The sequence below is a fragment of the Balaenoptera ricei genome, chromosome 1 (genome assembly GCF_028023285.1).
Source record: "Balaenoptera ricei isolate mBalRic1 chromosome 1, mBalRic1.hap2, whole genome shotgun sequence".
NCBI lineage: Eukaryota > Metazoa > Chordata > Mammalia > Artiodactyla > Balaenopteridae > Balaenoptera > Balaenoptera ricei.
The window spans coordinates 82868887-82895165 of record NC_082639.1 but is presented as its reverse complement, the minus strand read 5'-3'; the positions used below and the strand labels follow the sequence as shown (position 1 = coordinate 82895165).

The 26279-nt window shown below is 45.1% G+C and overlaps 1 protein-coding gene and 1 pseudogene across 1 annotated transcript in view; one reads left to right on the top strand and one right to left on the bottom strand.

The window, feature by feature from the left end:
- ABCA4 (ATP binding cassette subfamily A member 4) overlaps nucleotides 1-26279 on the top strand; it is a 125544-nt gene that overhangs the window by 77031 nt on the left and 22234 nt on the right. The window contains exons 20-35 of the mRNA XM_059916005.1: nucleotides 416-555; nucleotides 1045-1182; nucleotides 2135-2328; nucleotides 3415-3499; nucleotides 6105-6310; nucleotides 6682-6730; nucleotides 10504-10745; nucleotides 11403-11527; nucleotides 12011-12109; nucleotides 12930-13116; nucleotides 18307-18401; nucleotides 19891-19923; nucleotides 21308-21413; nucleotides 21542-21616; nucleotides 21872-22041; nucleotides 23731-23908. Of these exons, the coding sequence (XP_059771988.1) occupies nucleotides 416-555; nucleotides 1045-1182; nucleotides 2135-2328; nucleotides 3415-3499; nucleotides 6105-6310; nucleotides 6682-6730; nucleotides 10504-10745; nucleotides 11403-11527; nucleotides 12011-12109; nucleotides 12930-13116; nucleotides 18307-18401; nucleotides 19891-19923; nucleotides 21308-21413; nucleotides 21542-21616; nucleotides 21872-22041; nucleotides 23731-23908 (2122 nt within the window). The remainder of the gene's footprint in view (nucleotides 1-415; nucleotides 556-1044; nucleotides 1183-2134; nucleotides 2329-3414; nucleotides 3500-6104; nucleotides 6311-6681; nucleotides 6731-10503; nucleotides 10746-11402; nucleotides 11528-12010; nucleotides 12110-12929; nucleotides 13117-18306; nucleotides 18402-19890; nucleotides 19924-21307; nucleotides 21414-21541; nucleotides 21617-21871; nucleotides 22042-23730; nucleotides 23909-26279) is intronic.
- On the bottom strand, nucleotides 16333-17221 carry LOC132367959 (nucleophosmin-like; annotated as a pseudogene).

Here is a 26279-nt window from a genome sequence, read left to right as displayed (position 1 = left end):
GAAAACCACTGTTAACACCTTGATATATAATTTTTCAAACCTTTCTCTTATGCATGTATAGATATACATATATACTTTAAAATTATAAAGGAGAATAAAACTCTGCATACCATTTTGTAACCTGCGGTTTTTTTAAACCTAAGATATCATGAACATCTTTTCGTGCTATTACATATCCTTCTATGCAGTAAGTTTTAATGTGTACATACTATTCCATTGTATAACGTGCTATTTAAGCTGTCTTAGATATTTTGGCGGGGTTGGTATCTTGTCTCATTTTTCTATTAGAAACAACACCATGATGAACATCGTGATTGCTAAATCTTTGTGCTCATCTTTAGTTATTTCTATGAGGTAAATTGCTAGAAGTGGAATTGCTGAGCACACTGCCTTTCTCATTGCCCCGTCCCCATAGCCTCACAGTGGCTGAACACATCCTGTTCTACGCGCAGCTGAAAGGGAGGTCCTGGCAGGAGGCCCAGCTGGAGATGGAAGCCATGCTGGAGGACACAGGCCTCTACCACAAGAGGAACGAAGCAGCTCAGGATCTCTCAGGTGCTTGGTGTTGGGAAAAGACAGGGCTTCAGATGGCATATCCGTGGTTTCCCAGTGCTCAGGGCCTTGTGCATATGCATGTGTGCATGTGTGTGTACGTGTGTATATTCTTAGGCTTATAACAGGAGAGCTCCTAAGGGTTGGAACATTCTATAAAGTTATTCTGACCATCTAAGACCAACCCACCTCTGGATTATTTCCCACATGGAACACTATCTTGCAGCAGCCTGGGCTGTATTTGCTCTGATGTTTATGTGTTTGAACTCAAAGGTGAGAACAGTCTTCAAATGGTCTGATCTTAGGAGGCAGGGATTTTCTTTCCTGCATTATGAGGCCTGTACCACTAGAGTTTTGAACACTGTATGAATACCTAAGGAGGCAGCATCAAGCTGCTGCTGGATCTAAGGTACCTTCCTTATGAGGTCAGCCCTGGGCCCTTCTCTTCCAATTGTCCACAGCTCCCGTGACCCTGCCGCCTTGTACCTCTAGGTGGCATGCAGAGGAAGCTGTCCGTTGCCATTGCCTTCGTGGGAGATGCCAAGGTGGTGGTTCTGGATGAGCCCACCTCTGGGGTGGATCCCTACTCGAGGCGCTCAATCTGGGACCTGCTCCTGAAATATCGCTCAGGTAATGGCCACTGTGCATCGCCTGTGCTCTCACTGAGGCTTTATGGGTGCTCTCCACTCTCTCACACCTAGCATTTTGCAACTCAGTATAGTAAGGGCCACAACTATACCCAGATGGGGCTTTATCACTGGCTTGGGGGAGTCTAAGTTCTAGATGAAGCCTCCTGATATATTTTACACAAGTACAAGCAGGGAGTTGCCGATGAAGCAGCCTACTTCCCAAAAAGCTCTAGAAAGTTCTCTCGACCTGCAGCCCTTCTGTCTGGAACAATGGGAGCAGCTCTAGTGAAATTCCCCCTTGGAAACCAGGTGTGAGGACAGTGAGCCTGTATTCAGTGCTACAGAGGACTGCTGCAGATGGAGATGTCTCAAAGTGTGACATTTCCTCCTCTGTCGTGGCACGTACAACCAGAGGTACAGATCCAGAAGAGACAGCAAGCAGAGCTAGTGCCGTAAAAGCGGTTGTGTGGTTCAATCCTGCGGTCGATTTGCCTTCCTGGAATCCTCATTACCATTTTCTTTCAATGACATCTCCAGCTAGTATCAAAGTGTGTGTGTGTGTGTGTGTGTGTGTGTGTGTGTGTGTGTGTGTGTGTTCTTTGCAAAGATTATAAATGCAGTGCTTAATAACCCAGAGAATATACATATAGAACTCAAAAGATGCTGACTGACAATAATAAACATGTCCCATATATGGTGATTTATTTGCATCAGGTCCTATGTCTAATGAAGAAATGATCTGTGAAACAGTGCTTTACAATATGCAGGATGCTAAAAACGTTAGCTGTTTTCATTTTTATTCTAATATTCTAGACTTTATTGCAGAAAACTTGTTTTTATTTATTAACTCCCAGTTTTTGCAACCCATGTAATGGGAAGCTTGCCATACATCCTCTCCCATCCACACCTGGCCCAGGCCTGCCTGGTGATTCCCCTGACCCCTGCCCTTGCAGGCAGAACCATCATCATGTCCACTCACCACATGGACGAGGCCGACATCCTCGGGGACCGCATCGCCATCATAGCCCAGGGACGGCTCTACTGCTCCGGCACCCCGCTCTTCCTAAAGAACTGCTTTGGCACAGGCTTCTACTTAACCTTGGTGCGCAAGATGAAGACCATCCAGAGCCAAGGAGGAGGCTGTGAGGTCTGTGTCTGTCCAGGGAAGGAGCCTGTCCTGGGTGAGAAGGAACACACAGGGTGGTGCTGTCATTCTGGACACTTCTACCCAAATCAGACTCCAGCCAGCAGAATTGACCTCTTTGTTTCTGGAACCATTTGTAAATTTTGATAAAAGGGCATTCTGAACTCTCTTACAGAGATGCTTTACCCCAAATAAAACAACTAGTTTTAAACGACCTCTGATTGTTATAGGCCAGAATCCTAAACTACGCATGTGGTTTGGTGCAACATAGAAGGGAGTGACTTATTCTGCAAGGTTACACTAATTAAAGGACAGTAGTTTAAGTTCCTTTTTTCATTCCAACATTTATGTTCCCTAATTAAACCCAAATTTCATTGGTAAATGAAAGCTAAGAAAAAGATTCCCTGATAACTATAACCTGAAAATGGTGAAGTGAAGAAATACCAACCAGCAGAGACCAACTCAGCATGTTAGGAGCCCCAGGTTCAAGTCTGGGCTGCAAGGTGAACAAACTGTGTCATCCTAGGCAAATTCCTTAATTCCTCCTTGTTGTGGGGTATTTTCCACATAGAAAATGAAACTGATAATTGCCTCTCTGCTTCTTGGGGATGTGGTGAAGATAAGTGAGATAAAGTATTATAAATATGCTTTGGGCTCATCGAGAAAGGCATTGCTCGCATTCAAGTTGTCTTGTCATGCTTATTTTATGGTAGCATTATTTATGCCTCTGGCCCCTGTAGTTTAAGTGTCTGGCTGCTTCTGGGTTTTCCAGTCCTGGATAGACTTCCACAGCCCAGCGTGCATCCCTGGGGAGGGAGAAGCAGAATGTCTTGCACAGGCCAACCTATAGCTTTCACATAAGTAATGACAAGCTAAAGGGATCCTTCAAGGTTCTCTCTGTGCCTGATTCATACACTCTGCAGAACAAAATCAAACAGCCACAGCTTCAAAATGTTCAGATGAAGTAATAGATTAAAACAGTGAAGAAAAATGTGTTGACTACACTTGGCGTGAGAAACAAAGCATGGTGGTGACTTCAGTCAGCATCAGGGAGATGCTATAGAAATGACTGACATCCATCTGTTTTAGGGGAACTGCAGCTGTGCGTCTAAGGGTTTCTCCATCAGGTGTCCGTCCTGCGTTGATGAGATAACTCCAGAACAAGTCTTGGATGGTAAGGACTCAGGCAGACTGTACCTCAGTTCTTGTCTGGTGATCATCTCTGGGTATTGTTGGGTGTGTCCAGCTGTCGTGCATTTCAACGGGAGCAAATAGAACACTCTGTGTGTTTCTCAAGCCCACAGTCATGCAATTGCTCATCTTCTTCTTTGAGTTTTTTCTCCTCCTCCGTTCCCAAAGGGATGTTAAAGTCATGGACCTACGGGCCCTCTCCCTTTAATGATGAATCCAGTCTTTGTTCACTCCTTGCCCTTGCCCATAGTAAGCCTCCATTCCTGGGGTCCTCCTGCCTGGCTCCAAGCCACATTCCTCAGTGTCTGGAGAGAAGGGGTTCTAAAGGTGCCAGCTGGAGCCCTACGGTGGAGCCACGGCGATGCACAGCCCTCATCGTGCACTTTTCCAGAGAGTCAGTTTGCACGGTGTAGATGCCACATCTGAGGAATATCGCACATCCCTCCCTGTTACACTCCCAGCTTTCCTCTCAGTTTCCCAGTTTTCCATTGGTTCTTGCTTGGATTAGGGTGTGTCAAACCTCATAAGGGATGCCTCCACTCCAGGAAGATGCCAAAGAGAGGCTGTCGCTGTAGCAGCAGTCATCGTGCAGGACCTGACCTCCTGCCCTAGAGTGCTTGTCAACAGCTCTTTCCATTCTCCTTGAGCGCTTGCCTCTCATCCTTTCCCCGGGGTGTCTTCCCAATTGGAATACCACACTTCCCATATTCCTAAGTAGGAGCAAAACTAAACCTATGTACTGATCCAAGTTAATGAAGGGGGAAAATACCTGCTTATCAAAGAAAAGACAAAGTTTCCTACTTAGCACAAATATTTTTCTAACTAAAATCTGGTGAAACAAGAAGACGAGACAGTATTTATGCACCATGCTTAAAAGCTGAGGGAAAATGCCCAGAGGTGCATCATATTTACTCTCCCACCCTCTCTTTGCACTGACAGAACCTGTGGTGAACATGAACACATCTTTTTAGAACATTTCTGTGTCTTTTTCCTAGTCTGCCTTGCCATGGGCCCCTCCCTGCTTTCTGAATAATTCTTTTTAAAAGAATACATTTAATTACTGTGTGCGCCAAAGTTAAGGTGGAAACAGAGCCTGCTGGCTGGGGTGAATTTTTTAAATATTACTTTACTTCTAAATAAAAGTTTATTTTCTTTGAATAGAAGAGGGATGCTGTGAAGGGTGGGAAGCACAGTAAGTAGTTGTACCCGAAATAAGAGAAGGAAGATCATTTCAGTCCCCATTAGCTCCTTGGAAGGCTTTTCACACACACACACCCACATACCACGCACACTCGCAGACCTCCCTGCCAGACGCTGAAAGCCCTACTGCCTTGAAGGACTGCTGCTGGAAAGGCTGACACACACGTCTAAGACACAATTCCTGGGAATCCAGCAGCTTCAGGTTCGATTTCCTTCCTAAGAGAACAATGAACGTGACCCCTAGAGAGCTGTTAGGGCAGAGCTGCTTCCTCCCGTGAGGAGCCCTCCGGCCCCTGCATGAAGTCATCTCTGAGCTGAAGACAATTGAGTCTAATTTGCATATTTGACTTAAAACAAGCCTTCCAGTGCAGCTAGGCAGAAGGATCTGGGTTGAAAGCCATGAAATCCCTCCACATGAGTCATTTCTAAAACAAAGAAGGAAAAGAACTCATTGGGTGATCCTGACTCTGAGAGGATGGCTTGCAGAAACACACAAGACCTGGGCTCTGAGTCCCCAGAATCCCTTCCCCGTTGACCTGCCTCTCAAGACAGTGTGCTAGGGAACTGTCTCTTTAAATGCATGCTTTAAATTTTTTAATTAGATTTTTAATTTTAAAGTAACACATGCTCATGCATAAAATTCAGTTCTGATGGTATGAGTGTATCAGGTGAATACTTGATACTGGACACTTCCCCACACCCCATGCTGTGCTTCCTGTACTCCATCCCATGGTCCATTTCCACAGCTTCTCAACCCCCTTCTGCATTTCCTGTGAGCTGGGGATTAAGGGTTTTGTTTGTTTGTTTGTTTGTTTGAGGAGGCAGATGCATTCCCAGGGGAAATGGTGCAGGCCTCCCAAAAGTTAGACCAGGCCTGGGTGTGTGACAAGAGCTTTCTTACTTGAGATTGATGTTCATGATAACAGTAGCAGCTAACACTCATCTATGGGCCAGGCACATCATTCTCAGTGTTTTATGCATGTTAACGGATCCAAGCCTCACAAATAACAATAAAGTGGGTGCCATTATTTTCCCCTTTACGCAGATGAAGAAACAAGGGTATGACCTGCCTAATGTTGCATAGCTTGTAAAGAACAGAACATTTGATTGAACAAAGGAGAAAACTGGCACAGGAGTGTTACATGAGCTCCCCAAGGTTGGGGGTGGGGGTTGGCTTCCATCTCCATCTCCCTTTCAGTGCCCATCACAGGGCCAACTAAGCTAAAAACAGACATGATGGAGCGCTGTTCCTCCACAAGAGTCACTACCGAGAAAGGAAATGCCCTTTTCTCAAATGAGAGGCAGAGGAAAGTAGGGGACCTGGGCAAGTTCACAGTCTTCCAGGTTCTGGAAAACAGAGTTGATGTCAGCCTTTCTTCTTGTCTTAGGGGATGTGAATGAGCTGATGGATATGGTTCGCCACCATGTCCCGGAGGCGAAGCTGGTGGAATGCATCGGTCAAGAGCTCATCTTCCTTCTTCCAAATAAGAATTTCAAGCAGAGGGCATACGCCAGCCTTTTCAGAGAGCTGGAGGAGAGCCTGGCTGACCTGGGGCTCAGCAGTTTTGGAATTTCTGACACTCCCCTGGAAGAGGTAAGGCAGAGATTCCAGGCAGCTGCTGTCAGGTACCAGAAGAGGTGGTTCTTTGCCAAAGTCTAACACAAAAGTCTAGAAGGGAAATTCTGTAAAGGCAAAAAGCCATAATTCCTCACCCAAGCGTAGCAACTATCTTCATTTTTGGCTTATTTCCTCCTGCCTTTGTTCATACGCGTACATATTTTACATAGTTGTGGTCACCATATACATACACTTTTGTATTTATAGAAGACTAGGTTCTTAGACAAAGAGTCATAATGTATTTTCTTCCTATGATGAAGCAATCCCCAACAAAATTGAGCTTGGGTTAGATTTTTCTGAGAGTGGGAATGCCTAAACCAAATTCTCTCTTTTTTCCTTCTTGACAGATTTTTCTGAAGGTCACGGAGGATTGTGGGTCAGGACCTCTGTTTGCTGGTATGGCGCCCGAGCGTGGAGTTTGTTCCCTTACCACACCCACAAGCTCTATCTTGAAAGCCTAAGGAAAAGCACATAAAACAACAAAGCAGGCAAACACTCCTCCATCGCCTTCATCTGACCCCAAAATAACAGGCATTTTGCACTCTCAATTCCTTTGATTGACAAAGGAAAGACAAATGGAATTAGATCTGGGTGGGAAGACTCTAGACGAAATCGGGATTCTTAAGGAGGTCAGGCTGGGAGCTTCACCACCCCCAAGCTTCTCACCCCACTTCCTGGTCTCCTGTTCCTGCCACATCACCATCCTCATCTCCTCCTCTGATCTCTACCAGGCCTCTGATCCACTCCTGCTTGCATGAGTGACAGCTCGCAGAGTTCTTAGAGAAAATGGTGACAGTAAATACAACCCAGATGCCAGCTAGGACCTCCTGGCCTCTTTGAGATGGAGATAAAATTATTCTGAGCGCTCATTTAGTGCACTGCGGAGCTTCGAAACTGGGGGGACCATAATTGCTGTGGATTCTGGGGGTTTCTCTTCCATATGTGTGAGCCCGGCCACCAACCATCCCCTTCCGTGATTTCTACCAAATCTCAGAGCCACACAAAGCACTCATGAGTGCAGTGGATTTTACTGTGGAGGGTGGAGGATGGGGAGATGGACATGCAGGAGAGCTTACCTGCCGCAACACAGGCCACTTCTGATAGAACAACAGGCATCCACCCACTCTGATAAAATCCTCTCCCTGGCTTCTCCCTTCCCATTCCATTTTCCTCTCTCCTGGTCAGAGGCAAAGCTGTGAGGCAATTCTCCTTTGCTGTCTTGGGCACCTGCCATTGGTTACCTCTTTCTACCCAGTGTAACATATCACAGTATTTTCCTGTGCAAAGACTGTTTCCTCTTTGTTAGTTTCCGGTGCTAGCTCTACGTCACGGTTTTCATCTTGCTTTGTAAGTGATCCCAGCTATGCCTAGAACTAACAATAGTCAAATATATTAGCCCAGACATGTGCCATGATCCAGGTAGGTTGTGTGGCAGCCTGAAGAGGTGGCCATCCAGGCAGAGTGGGGAGGAAGGTGCAGTGCTCTGGAGGGGGTGGGAGCAGCTCACCACAGGGCCCAGGTCTTCTTTCCAGCTTTGTAGGCACAGGAATTAAATTCCCTCAGCTCACCCAAGGGCAAAAACTTACATTAACCAAGACCAGAATGAAAACATGCTAATTTATATTAGAAGCTATGATGGATTCAAGAATCAGGGCCTTTAATCTGCACAGAATGCTCCTTCTTAATAAGTAGATCCTGGGACTTCCCTGGTGGCACAGTGGTTAAGAACCTGCCTGCCAATGCAGGGGACACGGGTTCGATCCCTGGTCCAGGAAGATCCCACATGCTGTGGAGCAACTAAGCCCGTGCACCACAATTACTGAGTCTGTGTGCTGCAACTACTGAAGCCCGCACACCTAGAGCCCGTGCTCCGCAACAAGAGAAGCCACTGCAAAGAGAAGCCCGCGCACCGCAACGAAGAGTAGTCCCGATTGCCCCAACTAGAGAAAGCCCACACACAGCAACGAAGACCCAACACAGCCAATAAATAAATAAATGAATAAATAAAATTAAAAGAAAAATTAGGTCCTTTTAGAAGGATAAATTACACATCAGAAGACTGGTCATTCTGGACACAGAATAGAATGTTCCAAAGAGACAGTCAAGGGTAGGGGTTAAGAGCATAGCCTCTAGAATGAAGCAGACCAAACATCAAACCTGAACTCTGTAATTTGCTAATTGAGTGGCTTTGGGTAGATACTTAGCCTCTTTTTTTGTTTATGAGAACTCTTTAAGATTCAATCCCTTAACGACTTCTGTGTATAACATGCAGCAGTGTTAATTAATTTTATCATGTTGTACATTACATCCCTAGTACTTATTAATACTTAGTTTCTTTGTACCTCAGTTTCCTCATATGCAAAATGGGGATGATAATAGTATCCACCTTTTAAGGTTATTGAGAGAATTAAATGAGCTAAAACATGCCAGGTCTTAACACAGTATGCAATTTCTGGTTATGATTCAGCAGCGCCCTAATCTCAACACTTACAAATATCTCTTACGTCAAACTCAGCCCTAGTTTATACTTTACAAAGGGCTAAATATCCGTTGTTTTATTTGATTGTCACTATAACCTCGTGAGGCTGGTAGGGCAGGGATTGACCCCATCTGGGGAAACTGAGCTCATGTAAGTTGGATGACTTGCCTTAAAGTCACACAGGCTTTTGAGTCTTATTATTCCCTGGTCTCAGCTCTCAAATCTAGGACCCTCAATTATACACTCCCACTGTCTCCCATTTTTCAGGTGGCTAATTGCATTTGTTTTGAATAGGCTCCGTTTTAGAGGACGGCATTTTTCTGATCTTGTCTTCAGAGTCTGAAGGAGCCTGTGGCTGTCTGTGGAGTCATACATTGCATGGTACCAAGAGGGTCCAAGCCATTTCTGAAGGGTGGCTCACTGCCAGTGGCCTCTGGAGGGCAGCAGAAAGCCAGGGACAAACAGACCTGAAGCCCTCAACTCTGGTCTGGACCGTGGACTCCAGTCTGGATGGGGCATCAGGGAGAGAGCAAAGCTCAGAGGATAGACACGAGGACAGGCAGCGATCCTACCAGAGGGAGGGCCATCCACAGCAGACACCAAGTCTGAGCCCAGATCAAGAGAAAGGAAGTGGAGATGGGACTCTGGTGCCAGGTAGTCAGCGAGCCTGCAGAAGTTCTCCACCCTCTGAGTAGCAGGCCTGGTACACTGCAGGTGCCCGTGAACATTAGCTGAAAGGATGACTCAGCTGACCCAGCTCCCTTTGCAGCTGCTCTTGTCCTGGGAGACTTTAGGAGAAAGCAGCTAGGGGCAACTAGCCATCCTCTAGGCCCTCTATGTCCAACAACATATTCTGCAAATAAATATTAATCAGTGATGATAAACTATAGCTTCAACGTAACAGATGACTTGCAATGGTTTATAAAACACATTCACATGTGTTAGCTCATTTAATCTTCATAAAAACCTTTTTCTTGTTTTCATTTTACAGATGAGAAAACTCAGATTCAGACAGGTTGAGTCACTTTTAGCCACATTTGAACATCTGGTAAGAGTCAGGATTCAAACCCAGGTCTCCTGACTCCTAGTTCATTGCTCTTTCCACTACTTCTCAGTGACCTCTAAAAATTTAGAAAGAACCAAATCAACTCTGACTTTTACTTTTTTTATGTACACAGGTTATACATGAATATATTTTGTTGTTAAATTCAAATAATGCAAAAAACACTAATCCTTCCCACTTCATCCTATGCCCTTATCCAGCTCTGCCCCTGAAGCCGTAACCTCTTTTAACAATTGACAGGTATTCTTTCAGAGCTTTGCACATGTGTACACATTGTGAGTGTATGTGTATACATAAAATTTGTTTCTCTGCATATGATAAATGTGCTAACACAAATATGATCTTATTACACATATTGTTCTGCACGTTTGTTTTTTGGTTTTTTTTACTTCTATGTTTCAGACCTCTCTGTCTTGTTCCCTTTAACTACTGTAGAGGATTTTAAAGAAATTTCAGGCAATTCTGTCTATAGGTGATTTATATCAGAAAATAGAATTTTAAAAAGTTTATTAACCTTCCTGGCCTGATATTTTGTCACTGACTTAAATGAAGGGAAAATGTACACAGTAAGAAAACAATGATCTTGTGAATGTTTTTCTAAACTATTAATTCCATCTCCCAAACCAGGCGGCGCTCAGCGGAAAAGAGAAAACATCAGTCTCCGACACCCCTGTTCGGGTTCCAGCAGGAAGGCCAGACAGACTCCACAGGGCTCCCACGGCCACCCCACGGAGCCCGCTGCTCCCCCGAAGCAGGAGGGGCACAGCCGACTTAACACGGGAGTGCAGCTGGCCCTCCAGCACGTGCAGGCGCTGCTGGTCAAGCGCTTCCACCACACTGTCCGCAGCCACAAGGACTTCCTGGCCCAGGTATGACTGCAGTCTTCGGCTGTGCTTGTTTGCCGGTGGCCACGCCTACCAGCCCTCTCCCAGCCTCCGCATCCTCTCCCAGGCTTTCTGGTGCACGTGGGGTCAGACACGGTGATGAACACCCTCTTAGGGTTCTGTCAGCTTTGTCTCCTCCTTGCCAACTTTGGTTTCTTTTTGGTAACACGAAGCTTCTTTGTAAGTATTCTACCTCACTTAGCAGAGAAAATAGAATAATAGTGGATATGTTAATATTGCTTTTATTTTTATAGGGGAGGGTGAAGTCATGTTTTCATTCATTTTTTTGTAATGACCCTACATATCAAGGTCATTGTCCGCTTTTTCTTTTTATACTTTTTGTTCAGAAACAGAAATTCTGGTTCACCTCTGGCTGAGCCTTGGCCTACTTCAGGGTTCAACGTTGACCTGCTTCAACCACCCTTCAAAGGTTACCAGAGCATTCTGTGTTCTCCTTCACAGCCTGCCTTTGCACATCCTCCCATCATGTTCCCCAGAAGACTGACCTTCTCCATCAGGGCCCAGTTCTGAGGCTGCTGGATAAATGTTTAAAAGAGTGTGTGTGTGTGTGTGTGTGCGCGCGTGTGTGTGTGTAACATGCCACATACCACAGCCCCAGTTACCATGTGTATTTTCCCACAGATTGTGCTCCCAGCCACTTTTGTGTTTCTGGCTCTGATGCTTTCCCTCATCATCCCTCCTTTCGGCGAATACCCTGCTTTGACCCTTCACCCCTGGATGTATGGGCAGCAGTACACCTTCTTCAGGTGCGTAGACTCATCCTCAGATGTCATCATCCACCTCCTTGGGTTGTGGGGCTCCTGGGTCACCTGCTGCTTGGTGCGGCCCTGACCTTCCCACTCTCTGGGACAGTCACCAGCGTGATAGTGGTCCTCAGGCTGCCCTCAGAAAGGAAATTAATGTGTCTGCCACTTGGGAAAGGTGACCCCCAAGTGGACACGCAAGACTGCCAGGAGGAAGGAAAGAGAAAGCAAAGGTTGGGTGAGTGGCTTGAAGCTCCATTTTTTGAAGTGCAGACATGATATGGAATCAGACCACTGGTGTGTTCAGATAGCCTACCCCCACTTCTCAGGAGACCTATAGCCACCTCAGGGCAGCATCCTTTGCCTTGTTTACATGCCTGGCATGTAGTAGCCATTCAACAGACATTTGCTGAGTTGCATGTTGGCTGCTTTGTCCCTCTGTCCCAGTCACATGCCCATCGAGTAAGCCCCTCTCACTCTGTCTAGCATGGACCAGCCAGACAGCGAGCGGCTCGTGGTACTTGCAGACGTCCTCGTGAATAAGCCAGGCTTTGGCAACCGCTGCCTGAAGGAAGAGTGGCTTCCGTAAGTCCCTGCGCACCCCTGCCCTTACACCAGCAGCTGCCCTGGGAGACCCTGATGGTGGGGGCCTGGGATGGCAGGGCTGGGAGAGGCCCCATCTCAGTCCTGTTCTGTGTTACACGAACACTACCATACCCCTGAGCAGCGCTCACCTGGCCTCTCCATGAACACCTGTATGCAAGGGTGTTCACTACCCCTTAGGAAGCCCCTGCACCACAGGACAACTCTGTACTTCTGTAGTTCTCGATATAAAAGTACCATACTGAGTTGACATATGCTACTCACAACTTATTTGAAAGGAATCTGAATGGAGAAGAGAGGGAGATGGGGGATGTGCCCTTGTGTGATTGGACCTAGAATGGCATTAGTTACATATATGGCCAACTTTCAATTATTGCTTTAAGTGTGGAGAAGAGAGTTCTAGAGGGCAGTTGAAATCCACCAAGAATTCAAAACATTCAATGTAATTTTAACTGCTTCTCTCATCCAGTCTTTTCCAGAGTTATTGATAAGGCCCAAAATAGATTAATTTCAAAACCTCTTGTATTTGTTCTCTAAACAGCGAGAAATGCCAGCAGATAAAAGGGAGATTAAACCATCCACAAGCTAGATAATTTTTCCCAGCCCCACCCACATCTAGTGAATCAATAAAATTCTAGTCTTGATTTTTTCTTGAGCGGAAACCAACCTCCAAGAGTAGAAGAAAATGCATGGGTCCGAGGAGGAAAGGCTCGGAAGGAGAGGGTTGGGTACTATTTCTCATTTTGAGGAATTTTTAGCAACCTTGAAGCTGATTGTGGAATATGTTCTTGTCTTCCATGAGGGCGTTCCCCTGTGGCAATTCAACCCCCTGGAAGACTCCTTCTGTGTCCCCGGATGTCACCCACCTGCTCCAGAAGCAGATATGGACAGCAGACCATCCCTCGCCTTCCTGCACGTGCAGCACCAGAGAGAAGCTCACCATGCTCCCCGAGTGCCCTGAGGGCGCAGGGGGGCTCCCGCCCCCTCAGGTACCTCCCCCTCCAGGGGCTGCTAGGGCCCTGAACCTGCCTGTGACCACAGCCATTGCGCCTCCTGAGTTTCTAGCCAACTAACATTTCAAACTGACAGCTGAGTGAAGGACTAAATGAGGCTCCAGGTCCTTACCGCCTGGAGGAAGCCACTGACCAAAAGCTTCATTTCCACCAAACACTCCCCATTCAATCTAGTAAGAAAATATCTTTAAGTTTTGAGAAAATTACACATCAGGCATGACTGCTATAGAAAAATTAGAAAATACAGACAAGTCAGAACAAAAAAAAATTACCCTATCACTTGGTGATAACCACCAAATAACATTTAGTTTTTATCCATTCAAACAGGATTATATTCAAAATGCTGTCCTGAAACCTGCTATTTTCACTTAACAACGTATCATGAACATATGGCCATGTCAATAAATATACATCTACATTATCGTTTTTAATACCTGCACACTATCCTACTGTTTGGATTTACTTTAATTTATTTAACTACTCGCTCATTGTTGGACATGTGGGCTATCAGTTTTTCTGTTATCAACAGTGTTGTAGTGTCCCTTCAAATGCACACTTACTAACAATTTTAATTAAGAAACTCTCCATGTGCTGTGTAATTAACATGCATTACACACACACACACACACACACACACACACACACACACAGCTAGCAACCTATGTTTTGCAGGGATAACAACAGTCTTGGCTCTGAGCAGCCTCCTGTCTCAGGAGTTCTGAATGCCATAATGTATCACAGTGAGCCGCTCCAGGGGTTTCAGAGACAGTGAATGGGGCCAGAGAAGTCTCACCTTGTCTCAGGTTGATAACGGGACTCCCAGCTGACTTGCACAGAGCTGGGTCCTACGTGGTTCTCTCTCATGATTTGCCAATGAATGAACGACTCCCCATGAGGCAGTGTGGCAGGTGGGGCGAGCACCGGCACTGGCATCAGAGAGCCACGGGTGGGTTACTTGGCCTCTCTGAGCCTTAATTTCTTCACCTATAAATTGGGGATAACTGCACTTATTTCTCAGCATTATTATGAGAATTCAATGAGATAAAGAAACTATTATTTAGAAATAGTTTCAACTCAAGTGATGACAACCTCAAACTAACAGTGGATAAAATATGACACAACTCGTTTCTTTCTCATGTAAAAGTTTATGTGGGTGGTCCATGGCGTTCTGTTTTGTCGCTCCCTCCTTTCTGGTAAACAAGTCTCAACCTCCTTGGCCAAGATGGCAGAATCTACTTTCCAGGCAGCAGATGGAAGAAGGGATGAAGAAAAAGGGAGGGCAAAGTGTGTGAATACACTATCTTTAAAGGAAGATTTCCAGAAGCTACCACAGAGACACTTTCATGTGTACATCATTGGCCAGAACGGAACATCACGGGAGACTGGGAACTATCGTCTTTATTCTGGGTGTCCTTGTACCCAGCAAAAAAGTCTATTCCTATGGCAAACGGCAGAGGGCAGAGCAGTAATGGGGGACAACTAAATTTTGCCACAGCGTCAGTCACAGTTGCTGGCTTGTATATAAATGATTCCGTGTTTATGAACATCCTACCTTTCCCTTTTTTATGCTAAAAGCATGCACCTTTCTATTTCTCAAGCAATATATTTTCCCTTTGAATCATAACTCAGCTACTGCAGCATCACAGGGATCCCAAAAGAGAGACTCAGGGGCTTGTCCCAATTCTCGGTACCCCAGAGGAAGCTTTGCTTCTGTTGGGTTTGCGGAGGACCCCTGTGGCTGCTTCTACTCAAATACATCCAGTGGCAGGGCACCGAGGCTGTGACCCTGTGTAGTGAGCCCTTGGCTGGAACAGGGAGGAAAGGCCAAGCATAGCTGTGAAGGGAATCATTCCTCAGTGAATCCTGACTTTAAGGCTCACTGCCTCACTTAGAAATGTATTTTCAGTGGTTAATCCTTGGTCCTTGAGGAAAAAATGTAAAAGACTTTTAGCCAAAGTCTGGTAAAAAGCAAATCAGTTCCTGTGATTTTCTATCACTCCTGCCTCTCCTCACTATCATTCATGCTTCTCTTGGGAGCATCTGCATCAGGCATCTGCACAGAAGCTGCTCTGTGTGTGTGTGTCTCTCTCTCCTTCACACATACACGCACACTTATATTCACACCCACTCACCACACTCACTCACACACACTCCCCCATTTGCCTGGAATAAGACCAGAGAGTATGGGTTTGATTCAGAGATGGTAAATTGTCCTCATCTGGAAAATGGGGTGGTGGATTGTGGTCTTCTCTAGGGCCCCTTCCTGTTATAACATTCTTTGAATGGTGTTGGGTCCTGAGGGGGAGATGCTCCATCCCTGACTTCTGGAATACACAGAGATAAAGTTGTAGGAGGATCTCATTTGACAGAACTTTTAGAAAATATTTTGTCATAAATTCCCAGGCACCAGCCATTGTTCCAGCCTAGATTCCACCAGGGGAACCTGGCAGTTCACCTGGGTGCCATTTCCAGCTTGAGAAGCAGGTGACGGAGTGAAAAGAGCAAAGCTATGGAGTCAGACAGATGCAGATTCAAATCCTAGGTCCACCATCAGCAAGTTCTAACCTGGTGCAAGTTAGCTAACCTTTCTGAACCTCAGTTTCTCTGTCTATAAATTAAGGCAACAATTCTTTCACAGGATATAAGGATTAAGGGAGATAATGTAGAGCATTTAACACTGTGCCTGGCACACAGTAAGCATTCAGGAGATGCTAGTTCTCCTCCTAGTGTTAGAGAGCAACAAGGTGAAGAAAGTGAACTGAAGAAGGGAGTAAAATGAGAAAGGGGCGGGAAAGACAGAAACGACGAAAAATGAATAGTGTGATGATGGTGGTGTTAACACTGCCAGAAATTTCCTCGGCTGCCTCTGGGTGGCACCCTTGATACCGCAGGTTCATGATTCACCAGAAACTAATCGCTATGTATTCCCAAATTTGAAGTGATATTGCCACCTGGTGGCCAAACTCATGCACTTTTTTTTTTTTTTTTTTTGATTCAAATATTTATTGAGCAGCTAGGGAGATACAAAGGTGATTAAAACATGGTCAAAGAGGTGAGGCAAATCCACAAGTAATAGAAAGCAAAGTATAAGGTTCACTGAATCACAGCAGTCAAAAGAAAGTGTTTTAGGAGATCAAGAGATTGCTTCCAGCCTGGAAGGGGGCAAATCAGGAAAGGAGATTGAGATTAAAATAGAAGACTTCAGTCTGGATTGTTGATGATACTCAGTTTGCACTATATTTGTCTCTCCTTTTCCTCTCTCCCCATCTTTGGGCTTAATTTACCAGTAGTGCCCAGGATTGTTCAATGCTCTTTTTCTATACTTGCTTGCATTTTTGCTTCAATGTCTTCTACAGAGCTAGGTCCTTTTGGTGTTTTAGGAGTTTTTTCCTGTTTTTTGAAGGATTCTTGAACTTTTGATCTTGGTGTTGATGGTCTTGAGTCTTTTCCATTCTGGTTTGATTTTTGTGCATTTTTGGCTGGAATATCTAGTACAGATTACTTTACTGAAGCTTTTTCTTCAGCTTCCTCATCATCAAAGTCATCATCATCTTCATCATCATCATCATCGTCATCTTCATCGTCATCTTCATCTTCATCAGCAGCAAGTTTTACTTTTTTCTGTGGAACCTTGCTACCACTTCCAGGGGCAGAACACTTTCCAGACATACTTAGAGGAGTGTCACATCCCCCTCCTCTTATCTTCTGACTCTGCATCTTCCTCCACAGCTACTAAGTGCTGTCCACTAATATGCACGGGCCCTGAGCCACACTTCAACCGTAAGACCACAGGTGGTGTTATTTCAGAGCCCCCAAGGGAAACTGTTGGCTGCACAGACATTTTCAAAGTTGCCAGTGTTACTTTAATTGGACTGCCTTCATAATTCATCGCCTCTGCTTTGACAATGTGCAATTCACCCTTTGCGCCAGCCCCTAAGCTGACCGTTCTTAAAGATAACTGGTGCTCACTTTCATCATTATCCACCTTAAAGTGATCATCTTTGTTGGCCTTCAGTTCACAACCGAAAAGATAGTTCCGGGGCCTCAGAGGGCTCATGTCCATGTCCATCGAATCTTCCATGGGTTGGTGGCATGCACTTAGGTGGGAGAGAAGGCGGACGGAGATAAAAGACTACTGTTCCAGGGAACAGTCGCGCAGGACAGAACCACACCAGGGCTCATGCACCTTTGCATTCTCTAATATCTTTTGATTAACTTGGAGTTCTTCTAGATGTATTTTGAAAGTGATTTGTAAATTGTAATGCACTGTTTGAATTCTTTCATTCATGTCACAATTTATGGTGCCAGCTATATGCCAGGTACTATTCTGGGTGCTGGGGACACAATAGCTAACAAGTCAGAAAAAGTCCTGGCTCTCACAGAATTTGTATCCAAAAGGGGGTAACAGATGAAAACAAGTAAACAAGATTAATTGGAAAGAAAATTTCAGGTAGAGACGAAGATGTGGAGACAATACTACAGTATGTGACTAGAAATAGAAAATACTTCTCTGAGGAATAAACTTTGGGCTGAGATTTAAATGATGACAAGTTAGCCATGAGAGGTTGTCCAGGGAGAACATTCCAGGCAGAGGGAGCTGCCGCCAAGTGCAAAACTACAGCAGGAATGAGAGGTGTGCATTTGAGAAACAGGGAGAAGGAGTGGGGAGGTGGGCAGTGGGGGTGGGTAGCAGCAGGTGAGCTCAGCCTCGGTAGTGGATTTGGATCTGATCCTAGGGTTTACTGGAGTGTGGTAAGCAAGGCAAATGGGATGTTCTGATTGATACCGTTAAGCTCAGTCTGGCTAATGAATGGAGAATGGATTGTGCAGGGCTACGGTGGAACCAGAGACCGGTTTGGAAGTGTCTGTAGAGGTCCAGGTGATGTGTAGGTGGAAGCTTGGTTTAGGGTGATAGTGGTAGAACTGGAGAGATGCTGATGGACTGGAGATTTATTTTGAAGTGAGAACTGTCCTGTGTCATCAGTGGAATAAAGAAAAGAGAGGGTTCGAAGGTGACTCCCACATCGTTGCTATGGGAACTGGGGAGATGCCAGTGCTGTACTTAGTATTTTCCCAGCAGCTGAGTCTATAAATAATTTTTGGAAAAGAACAAGAAGTTTCACCTCAAATTCTGAAGTAATTAATGCAGATATCTCATTGCCTCAGAGAACACAGCGCAGCACTGAAGTTCTACAGGACCTTACAGACAGGAACATCTCCGACTTCTTGGTAAAAACGTATCCTGCTCTTATAAGAAGCAGGTAAGAAGAGACCTTTCTATACTTTTCATCCTGGCTCCCTGTGGGAAATATTAAGTAGGGACAGAAGATAATTTCCTCTCATGATTTATCAACAATCAGGGCAGTGGAATTTTTTCTTTGTCCTAATTTGAGAGCCTCATCCAATAGAAAAAGCAATGGAGGCATATACAAGTCGAATGCAACTTATGATTAATCTTGCTTTGTTTTTGATTTTGTTTAGGACAAGCAGTTAACGTTTCAGCCATGCACTATTACAAGTAAAATAAGAAAGTATAGAATTTGTCCAAAATACAGCCTCATATTTTAATCAGTTAAAAAACAGAGGTGCCTCATATTTTAATTAGTTAAAAAAACAGAGGTGAAGTTTGAAGGGAGGAAGGAGAGTAAGGGGAAATGGTAGAGACAAAGAGAGAAGCAAGAGGGAAAAGTAAGAAGCAAAAAGGAGAAAGGAAACAATTAGACCAAGATAGGAGAGAGGCGGTGGGATAGTCTGCATGAGCCCCCAGGTTGTCCAGGTTAACTGCACCTGTCACACTCTTAACTGTGAATTATCATCTGTATCACTGCCCTTTCAAATGCAGCTCTGCAACTGTTCTCACAGGCCCCACCCCGGGACTGCTTCAGCAGTCCCATCAGAGCAAGCAGCATGACAAGAGCATGCTATGGAGAGAGGATTATAGGGGACCCTGATCTGGGCCTCATGTTCTCTGGAACTTTAAAATAAAGCATACTGTCTAATTTTAGTAGTATTTACAGTTGCTTTCCCTCCCAGTCCCTCAACAAAGGATAAATGGACTCAGCTAACTACAACACATTGCAGACGGTGAAAGCAGCTGCTGAGGAGGCGGTGCCAAGCCAGCAGTTAGCAAAATGAAGGACAGCATCCAAGCACAAAATAAAAACAGGGTGCATAGAATCTATTCAGTAGTGCAGTAAGCAACGACCATCCCAAACTTTGTTCTCAGCAGCAAATCTGCAGTATGGAATTTTGGATTTTGTGCTTAATGACAATGATAGTTCATGGGGCTGAACTATGAGTACTAGAGTTGGTGTCTGCGTGTTTCCTATCTTGTAATTTTGCCCCTGATTGACTGGAAGTCAGTCTCTTAACTTTGGGCTAGGAGTAATTCAGAACTTCCTCCAAGTGTGCAGGTGATTATGAAAGTCTCGTTCTTACAGGGTGGAAGAGGGGAGGGCTGCCATATTTTCTGGGTCCAGATCATCTGACAGGTGACCTTACAACAGGGCCACCCAGAAAGCCCTGCAGGCAGGATGTGACTTGGACAGGCAGGATTGGAAAAGATCAGTCCTTTCTCCACATATTTATTCAGGCTCGGCCCCTGGCCTGGGAGGTTTCCACATTGCTTGGACATCAGGAAATGCAAAAAATACCCCTGAAGACTGGGAGACCCCAGTGAGTGTTTGGGGAAGAAAGTTAACACTACTGCATACTTGTTGTATTCATTGTATGATTTGTTTTGGCTTTCAGTTTGAAGAGCAAATACTGGGTCAATGAACAGAGGTAAGAAATTATTTTTGTAAGAAATTAAAATCTCAGAGTGATCTATTTAAATTCACTGCACATAAAAAAGCCCCACCTCAAAGCCATGTGGCTGAGCTGTTCTGCATGTGCTCAGGAGCTCATAAGACATGCCTGGAGGATGCATGGCTGCACACACCCTGGGCCCGGAGATGCTCAGCAGTAGATCTCCTTGGAGGGCGTAAATGAGAGGTGATGCTCCCTGAAGAGGAGTTCCAGAGCACTCTCACTCCAGGAAGGTTCTAAAACCTCCGAGCAACTAACAGTTTAGAACAAGAGCACATGTAACCTAAGCCCTGGCACCCCTTGGCCCATTCCTTTTAAGCCTCAGGGCGTCTGGCCCAGCCCCAGCCTCACCCGTTCCTGAGGCATCCCGAAGGTTCACACGGTTCCCAAGGTTGAGAATCCTCTAGGGATGGCCTAGGAGTGAGCCCGCCTCCCAGGCTCCCTCAGGAACAGGACCTCTAGAATGAATGCAGAGCTGATGTTGACTTGATTTCCTGGGCAAATTCTAGACCATAAAAGTGAAATTCAGCTTTTAGAATTGTTCCCGAGAGGGAAGTGAGGGGCCTCAGCTGAAGCAGAAAGGCGGGGGGACAAGTTGAGTCCCTGAGAAATAAAGTTCTCCTCTGCCTTGCCTGTCCAGCAAATTAATTTTGTTTGTTGAGGAGTTTGGCTTTTATGCTGCCATTGAAGGGTTTTAAGCCAGAGAGTGACATGCCCAGGCCAGTGTTTGAGCACCGTTACTGAAGACTTCCAGAGCAGTGTGAAAGATGGGTTAGAGTGGGAGAGACCCAAGGCTAGGATCCAGTTAAGGACTAGAGCAGGAGTCAAGGCAGGGGTGGGTGAGAGGCACCAAGAGAGGCACGGCGGGATTGGACCAGTTTCGATGAGTCCAGCACACCAGAAGTACCTGCAAAGTACAGAAGCAGCACAGAAAAAGAACCACTGGTAGGGGTGGGAGAAAGTCAGGGAAGACCTCAAAGAGAAGATGACACAGGACAGATGAGCTGGAAAGGCACCCGGAGAAACTGGGAGCCCTGCGAAGGCAGAGAGACACAGAGGCAGCCTGGACCACTGGGAGCTCTGGAAATGATTGCATGGCCGGAATGGGCCACTGGAGGGAAGACTTGAGGAGGGGTGAGGTTGGAGAGGTGCGCAGACACCAGGGTCAGAAGGGGTCAGTCCTGGAGGCAGTGAGGAAGATGTTAAAGCTGGTTTGTAAAGGGGAGCTATGTTTCCCGATGGGCCAGGCAATTCCTGCAAAAATACACACTTTCCTACAGAAACTGAGAGCTACAGCAACCACGAGGCACACACACATGGTTCATGGCACAGGTCTGAGAACTTCTTGTTCCCTTGTCAGGTACGGAGGAATTTCCATTGGAGGAAAGCTCCCGGCTCCCCCCATCACTGGAGAAGCCCTTGTTGGATTTTTAAGTGACCTTGGCCAGTTAATGAATGTGAGCGGGGTATGTAAACCAGCTGGAGATTTCGTAGGACTTTCAACTTGCCAGTTATCATGAAATAGAAATGATCATGAGTGCTAAGGGAAGGGGGAAAAAAAAAAACCTCTTGGTTGTTTATTATGGTTTTCCAGGGCCCTATCACCAGAGAAGCCTCTAAAGAAATGTCTGCTTTCCTTAAACATCTAGAAACTGAAGACAACATTAAGGTATCGGCCCTACACAATCTGCCCTAGAGCTAAAAACTCATGTGAGCCGGTTGTTTTATTTTTATTTTCCCAGCTTAATTAAATTCCATCCCTCCTCCTGTTTAAATCTGGCATGGAATGTCTCCCAGCGGCCAAAACCTTCCTCCCTCTCACATTCTTTTTCCTGCGGCTCATTTCTTCTTTAAGCAGCTGCTGTTAGTGCAGAGTCTCCTATGTAGTAGCGGAGCCTAACAAAGCCACATCTCTGCCCTCTAGGTGTGGTTTAACAACAAAGGCTGGCATGCCCTGGTCAGCTTCCTCAACGTGGCCCACAACGCCATCTTACGGGCCAGCCTGCATGAGGACGGGGACCCCGAAGAGTATGGCATCACCGTTGTAAGCCAGCCCCTGAACCTGACCAAGGAGCAGCTCTCCGAAATTACAGTGTAAGCTACTGTGGCCCCGGCCTCACAGCTTTCTTGTCACCTTCTCTGCTCTAAACACCCCAAGAGGATTTTCACCAGCAGAAGCTGCTGGGCTGGATGGCAAGCTTGTTTAATCACACGCACACACGAGCATAAGACTTCGTGTGCCAAACTGCTTGGCCATTCTTTCTCCTCATATTTATTTGGAAAGTGAGCATATGTTTGGTTCCGTTCCCTTTTGGCTCTTGATAACACATTGCTCCTGGAGCTTACACAAATGCTCTCCTTTCCAGTATGCAAAATGATTGCCAGGAACTGGGAAGTTCAGTAAATCTTTCATCACCCCAGTAGTAATTATCTTAGATTCCGGTAATTTCCCCCAGACAGTCAGGCTTTGGGCATGTCGACAGATCCTTACCTTCCTAAAGCCTAGGCTCAGCTTTAAGCAGTAAAAACCTCACTCTTTTGCAATTTGTAGCATGTTTGCTTTATTCGAGGCCTATATTTGGTGAGAATGCCTTTGTTAGAGCAAACTCCTTCTGGAAGGCAGTTAGGGGACCCAATATAACCCAAGTGCCCTGAACGTGCCCAGGGTCATGGCTAAACTTGGGTGGGTCCTGGGCCCATGGGACCTTCCTCAGGACACCCTCTGAGGCCCTAGACTGAGGAAAAGGAGTCTATGTCCATTCCCACTTAGCCCAAGTTTCTATACCTCCTGCCAAGCTTCTTGAATATGAAATATGAGAGAGGAGTCTTTTGTGACTATAAAAATAGTATATAACATAGTATATGTTCATTAAATAAAGTTTATAGAATAGAGTTTTAAGAACTTAGTATTTATAACCCAACACAGTTTAGGGTGTTTCCTCTAAACATTTTTGGGTGTTTCCTTCCAGTAATTTGTTCTAATCTTAGTGTGTGTGTGTGGATCAAGCTATTTGTAATTTTAACAGGGCAGCGACTAGCACATATGGTGCCTTTGTGGGAATTAGTAAAAGGTGCTCCTTTCTCAAGGCAGGCGCTGGCTTACACCAGAGTTCATGGCTTGTATGTGAAGGTCGGGTTGGATTTCAGCCCACACTTTCCCCCTTAGCCAGATGCTTTCTATCTGATCTGGGAAAGGGCGAATAGAGCCAAGATCCTGTAAAATCAGCCTGTTCCCTTTTTACTTAAATTTATGTTATAACGTAACATTTCCCTATGTTATGATGTTTCTTGAAAGCATGATTTAACAAGATAATTTAAATAAATTAAAGATAAATTTTTCTTTTAAAAATTTCTTTCTTTTCACAGACGCTATAACTATCTACATAAAAATTCAAGAGTATTTATAGACAAATTATTAGAACTAATAAGAGCATTGCAGTGCATGAGATTAATGTAAAAATCCGTTTCTATACACAATCAACAAATAATTAGAAAATGTAATAAAAAGAAAATGTATCTAGAGTTTTATATTAACAGGGGACAATATTTGATATTAACCTTGATATTCAACATTAACCTAGAACAGGAAATGCACAAATATCCATTTACGCTTGACCCAGTTTGATTTACACAGTTGAGTGAGATGACGAGCTTCAGGCTGGGGAAGGGCATTCTGGAGGCGGCTCCCTGGCATCGGTGAGGGCTTCCGAGAGCCTAACTTTGTTCTCCTCCTGCTTCTGCTCCTCCTTCACCTCTCTCCCTCTGTCTCCCGCCCTTCTGCAGGCTCACCACTTCTGTGGATGCTGTGGTGGCCATCTGTGTGATTTTTGCCATGTCCTTCGTCCCTGCCAGCTTTGTCCTTTATTTGATCCAGGAGAGGGTGAACAAAGCTAAGCACCTCCAGTTTGTCAGTGGGGTGAGCCCCACCACCTACTGGCTGACCAACTTCCTCTGGGACATCGTAAGTATCAGGACCTAGCACCTCCCTCACCACCCTGGGCCCAAGGTGGGTGGGCGTTTGTGTGTGCTCTGACTGAAGGGACGTGGCAGGGTGGGGCTCTCTTACGGCCAGGGCTGCTGGAAGGTGATGTGCCCAGCGCCCAAGCTGGGGAAAGATGCAGGGCACAGCTTAGCAACTGCTGAGTGGGAACTCTGTAGGCCCTGCACAAGGGGCCTTCTGACGCACCAAATAATCACTGCTCTGCAGCACTGAGGCTGGCCTTCCTGAGAATAACCGGGAGCTGAAGAGATGATATCAAGAGGCCCTTCACCCTACATCCTCTTGTTAGGCCCCACCCCACCCTCAAAGGGGTAAACTGGAAACTGCTCTGTGGTAGAGTTGCCAGATAAATAAGGGGCACCCAGTTCAATTTAAATTTCAGATAAAACAATGAACAATTTTTAGTATAAGTATATCCTAATCGCCCCCCGCAAATATGGCATTCTTACACTAAAAAATTTATTGGTTGTTTGTCTGAAATTCAAATTTAATTGGACATCCTATATTTTTATTTGCTAAATCTGGGAACCCTATCCAGTGGCCTTATTTTGCCTACCCAACCAGAACTTCACTATATTAGATTAGCTACCACTTGGAGGAACATGAAGAAAAAATTATTTATCAAATCAACAGCAGACTACCACCTCTCTCACAATCAGGATTGGTGGGGGAAGAGAGGGGTCAGGATGGGTTACCTTACGACAGGCCACAGGGTCAAAATGACTTGACAGTGAAGGCCTGGTTATAATGTGGAAGTTGTTATGACACTAACTCCAGTTTATTCCAGGCGTCTTGGGGAACAAGATGTTTTGTTTTATCTCAACATTCGAAGACTAACGTTGAGTCTCCACTTCATGGTGATGATAATGTATATCACGATGGAGACCAACACAAACAACTGTTTCCACTATGGCTTTTAATAATGATGACAAATATCTTACTCAACTTACTAAGCAGCCATCACTTAACAATATAAAGCCAGAAATCATCAGTACCAACTAATCTTCCTTCCTCTCTTCTGTCTACATGAGGAAACACTTATGAACACATGGGGAGGAGGTCAGAGCCAATAAACCTCACTTTGGATGAAAACATCCCTTGCAGCCACCCAAGTTGGCTCTGTGCTTAAAACATGAGAGGAGCTAGGCTCACCTGCACTGAAAAGCTATTAAAGTGCTGGGTTTTTGCTTTCTACTTTTTTTTTTTAAGACAAGGAATAGAATTAACACTTGGGGCTGACCCACGTGTGTGCTTGACTACAGACAGAGATCTCTGAGCCTAAGGAGAAATTTGTGGACAGAAGGACAGAATGGGTGTCTGAATGAGAGATGATACTAGCAAAGTAGACACTTGGCAGCCTAATGAAGGGTTTGGAGACAGTGACTATGATGCCAGCAGGCTTCCTGATGCTCTAGAAGTTTAAGGCTGGCCTGGAATCTGAGCTCAAGGAGCTATGGTATTGGAGCTAAGCACCCTCCTTAGCCAGTGGCGAAAAAATAACACTGGCCTGGGGGTCATTGTTGAATAAATGAACAGATACTCATTGTTTATATCATTCATGCAGCGCATATATGATGTTGTAAGTTCTTATTTTTTATATATCATCTGTTTTTCTTTTCTTTTAAATTAGGAAACAACCACAAACTTACAGAAACGTTGTAAACACCATTCAAAACTATTTTCCTCAGCCATTTGAGAGTAACTTCCAAACAAGATAACCCTTCATACACACATACACATACACACCCCGGCACCTCCAATGTGTACCTCTTACAAACGAGGACTCACCCTATACAATCACAACACAACTGTCAACATCAGGAAACTAGCACTGATGTATCACTTCCATCTAATCCTCAGACCCTACTCAAGTTTCGTCAATTGCCCTAATAATGCCTTTTATAGAAAAATATCTAGCTCAGAATCATGCATTGCTTTTAGTTGTCCTGTCTCTTTAGTCTCCTTCAGCCTGGGATTGTTCTCAGTCTTTCCTTGACACTCATGACTTGACACTTTTGAAGATCATAGACCAGTTATTTTGCAGAAAGTCCATTAATTTTGGTTTGCCTGATGTTTCCTCATGATTGGATTCGGGTCATGGCAGCAGTTTCATGAAGGGATGCTCTGTCCTGCTCACTGCATCCTGTCAGGTAGCTTCTGATTTCAGTTTGTCCTATTACTGATGATGGTCACTTCAGTCACTTGATTAAGATGGTGTCTGCTGAGCTTCTTCACTGTAAAGTTACTTTTTTCCTTATAATTAATAAGAATTTAGAGAGATGTACTTTGAAGTTATGTAAATATCCTGTTTGTTTGTTATCAAGCTTTCCAT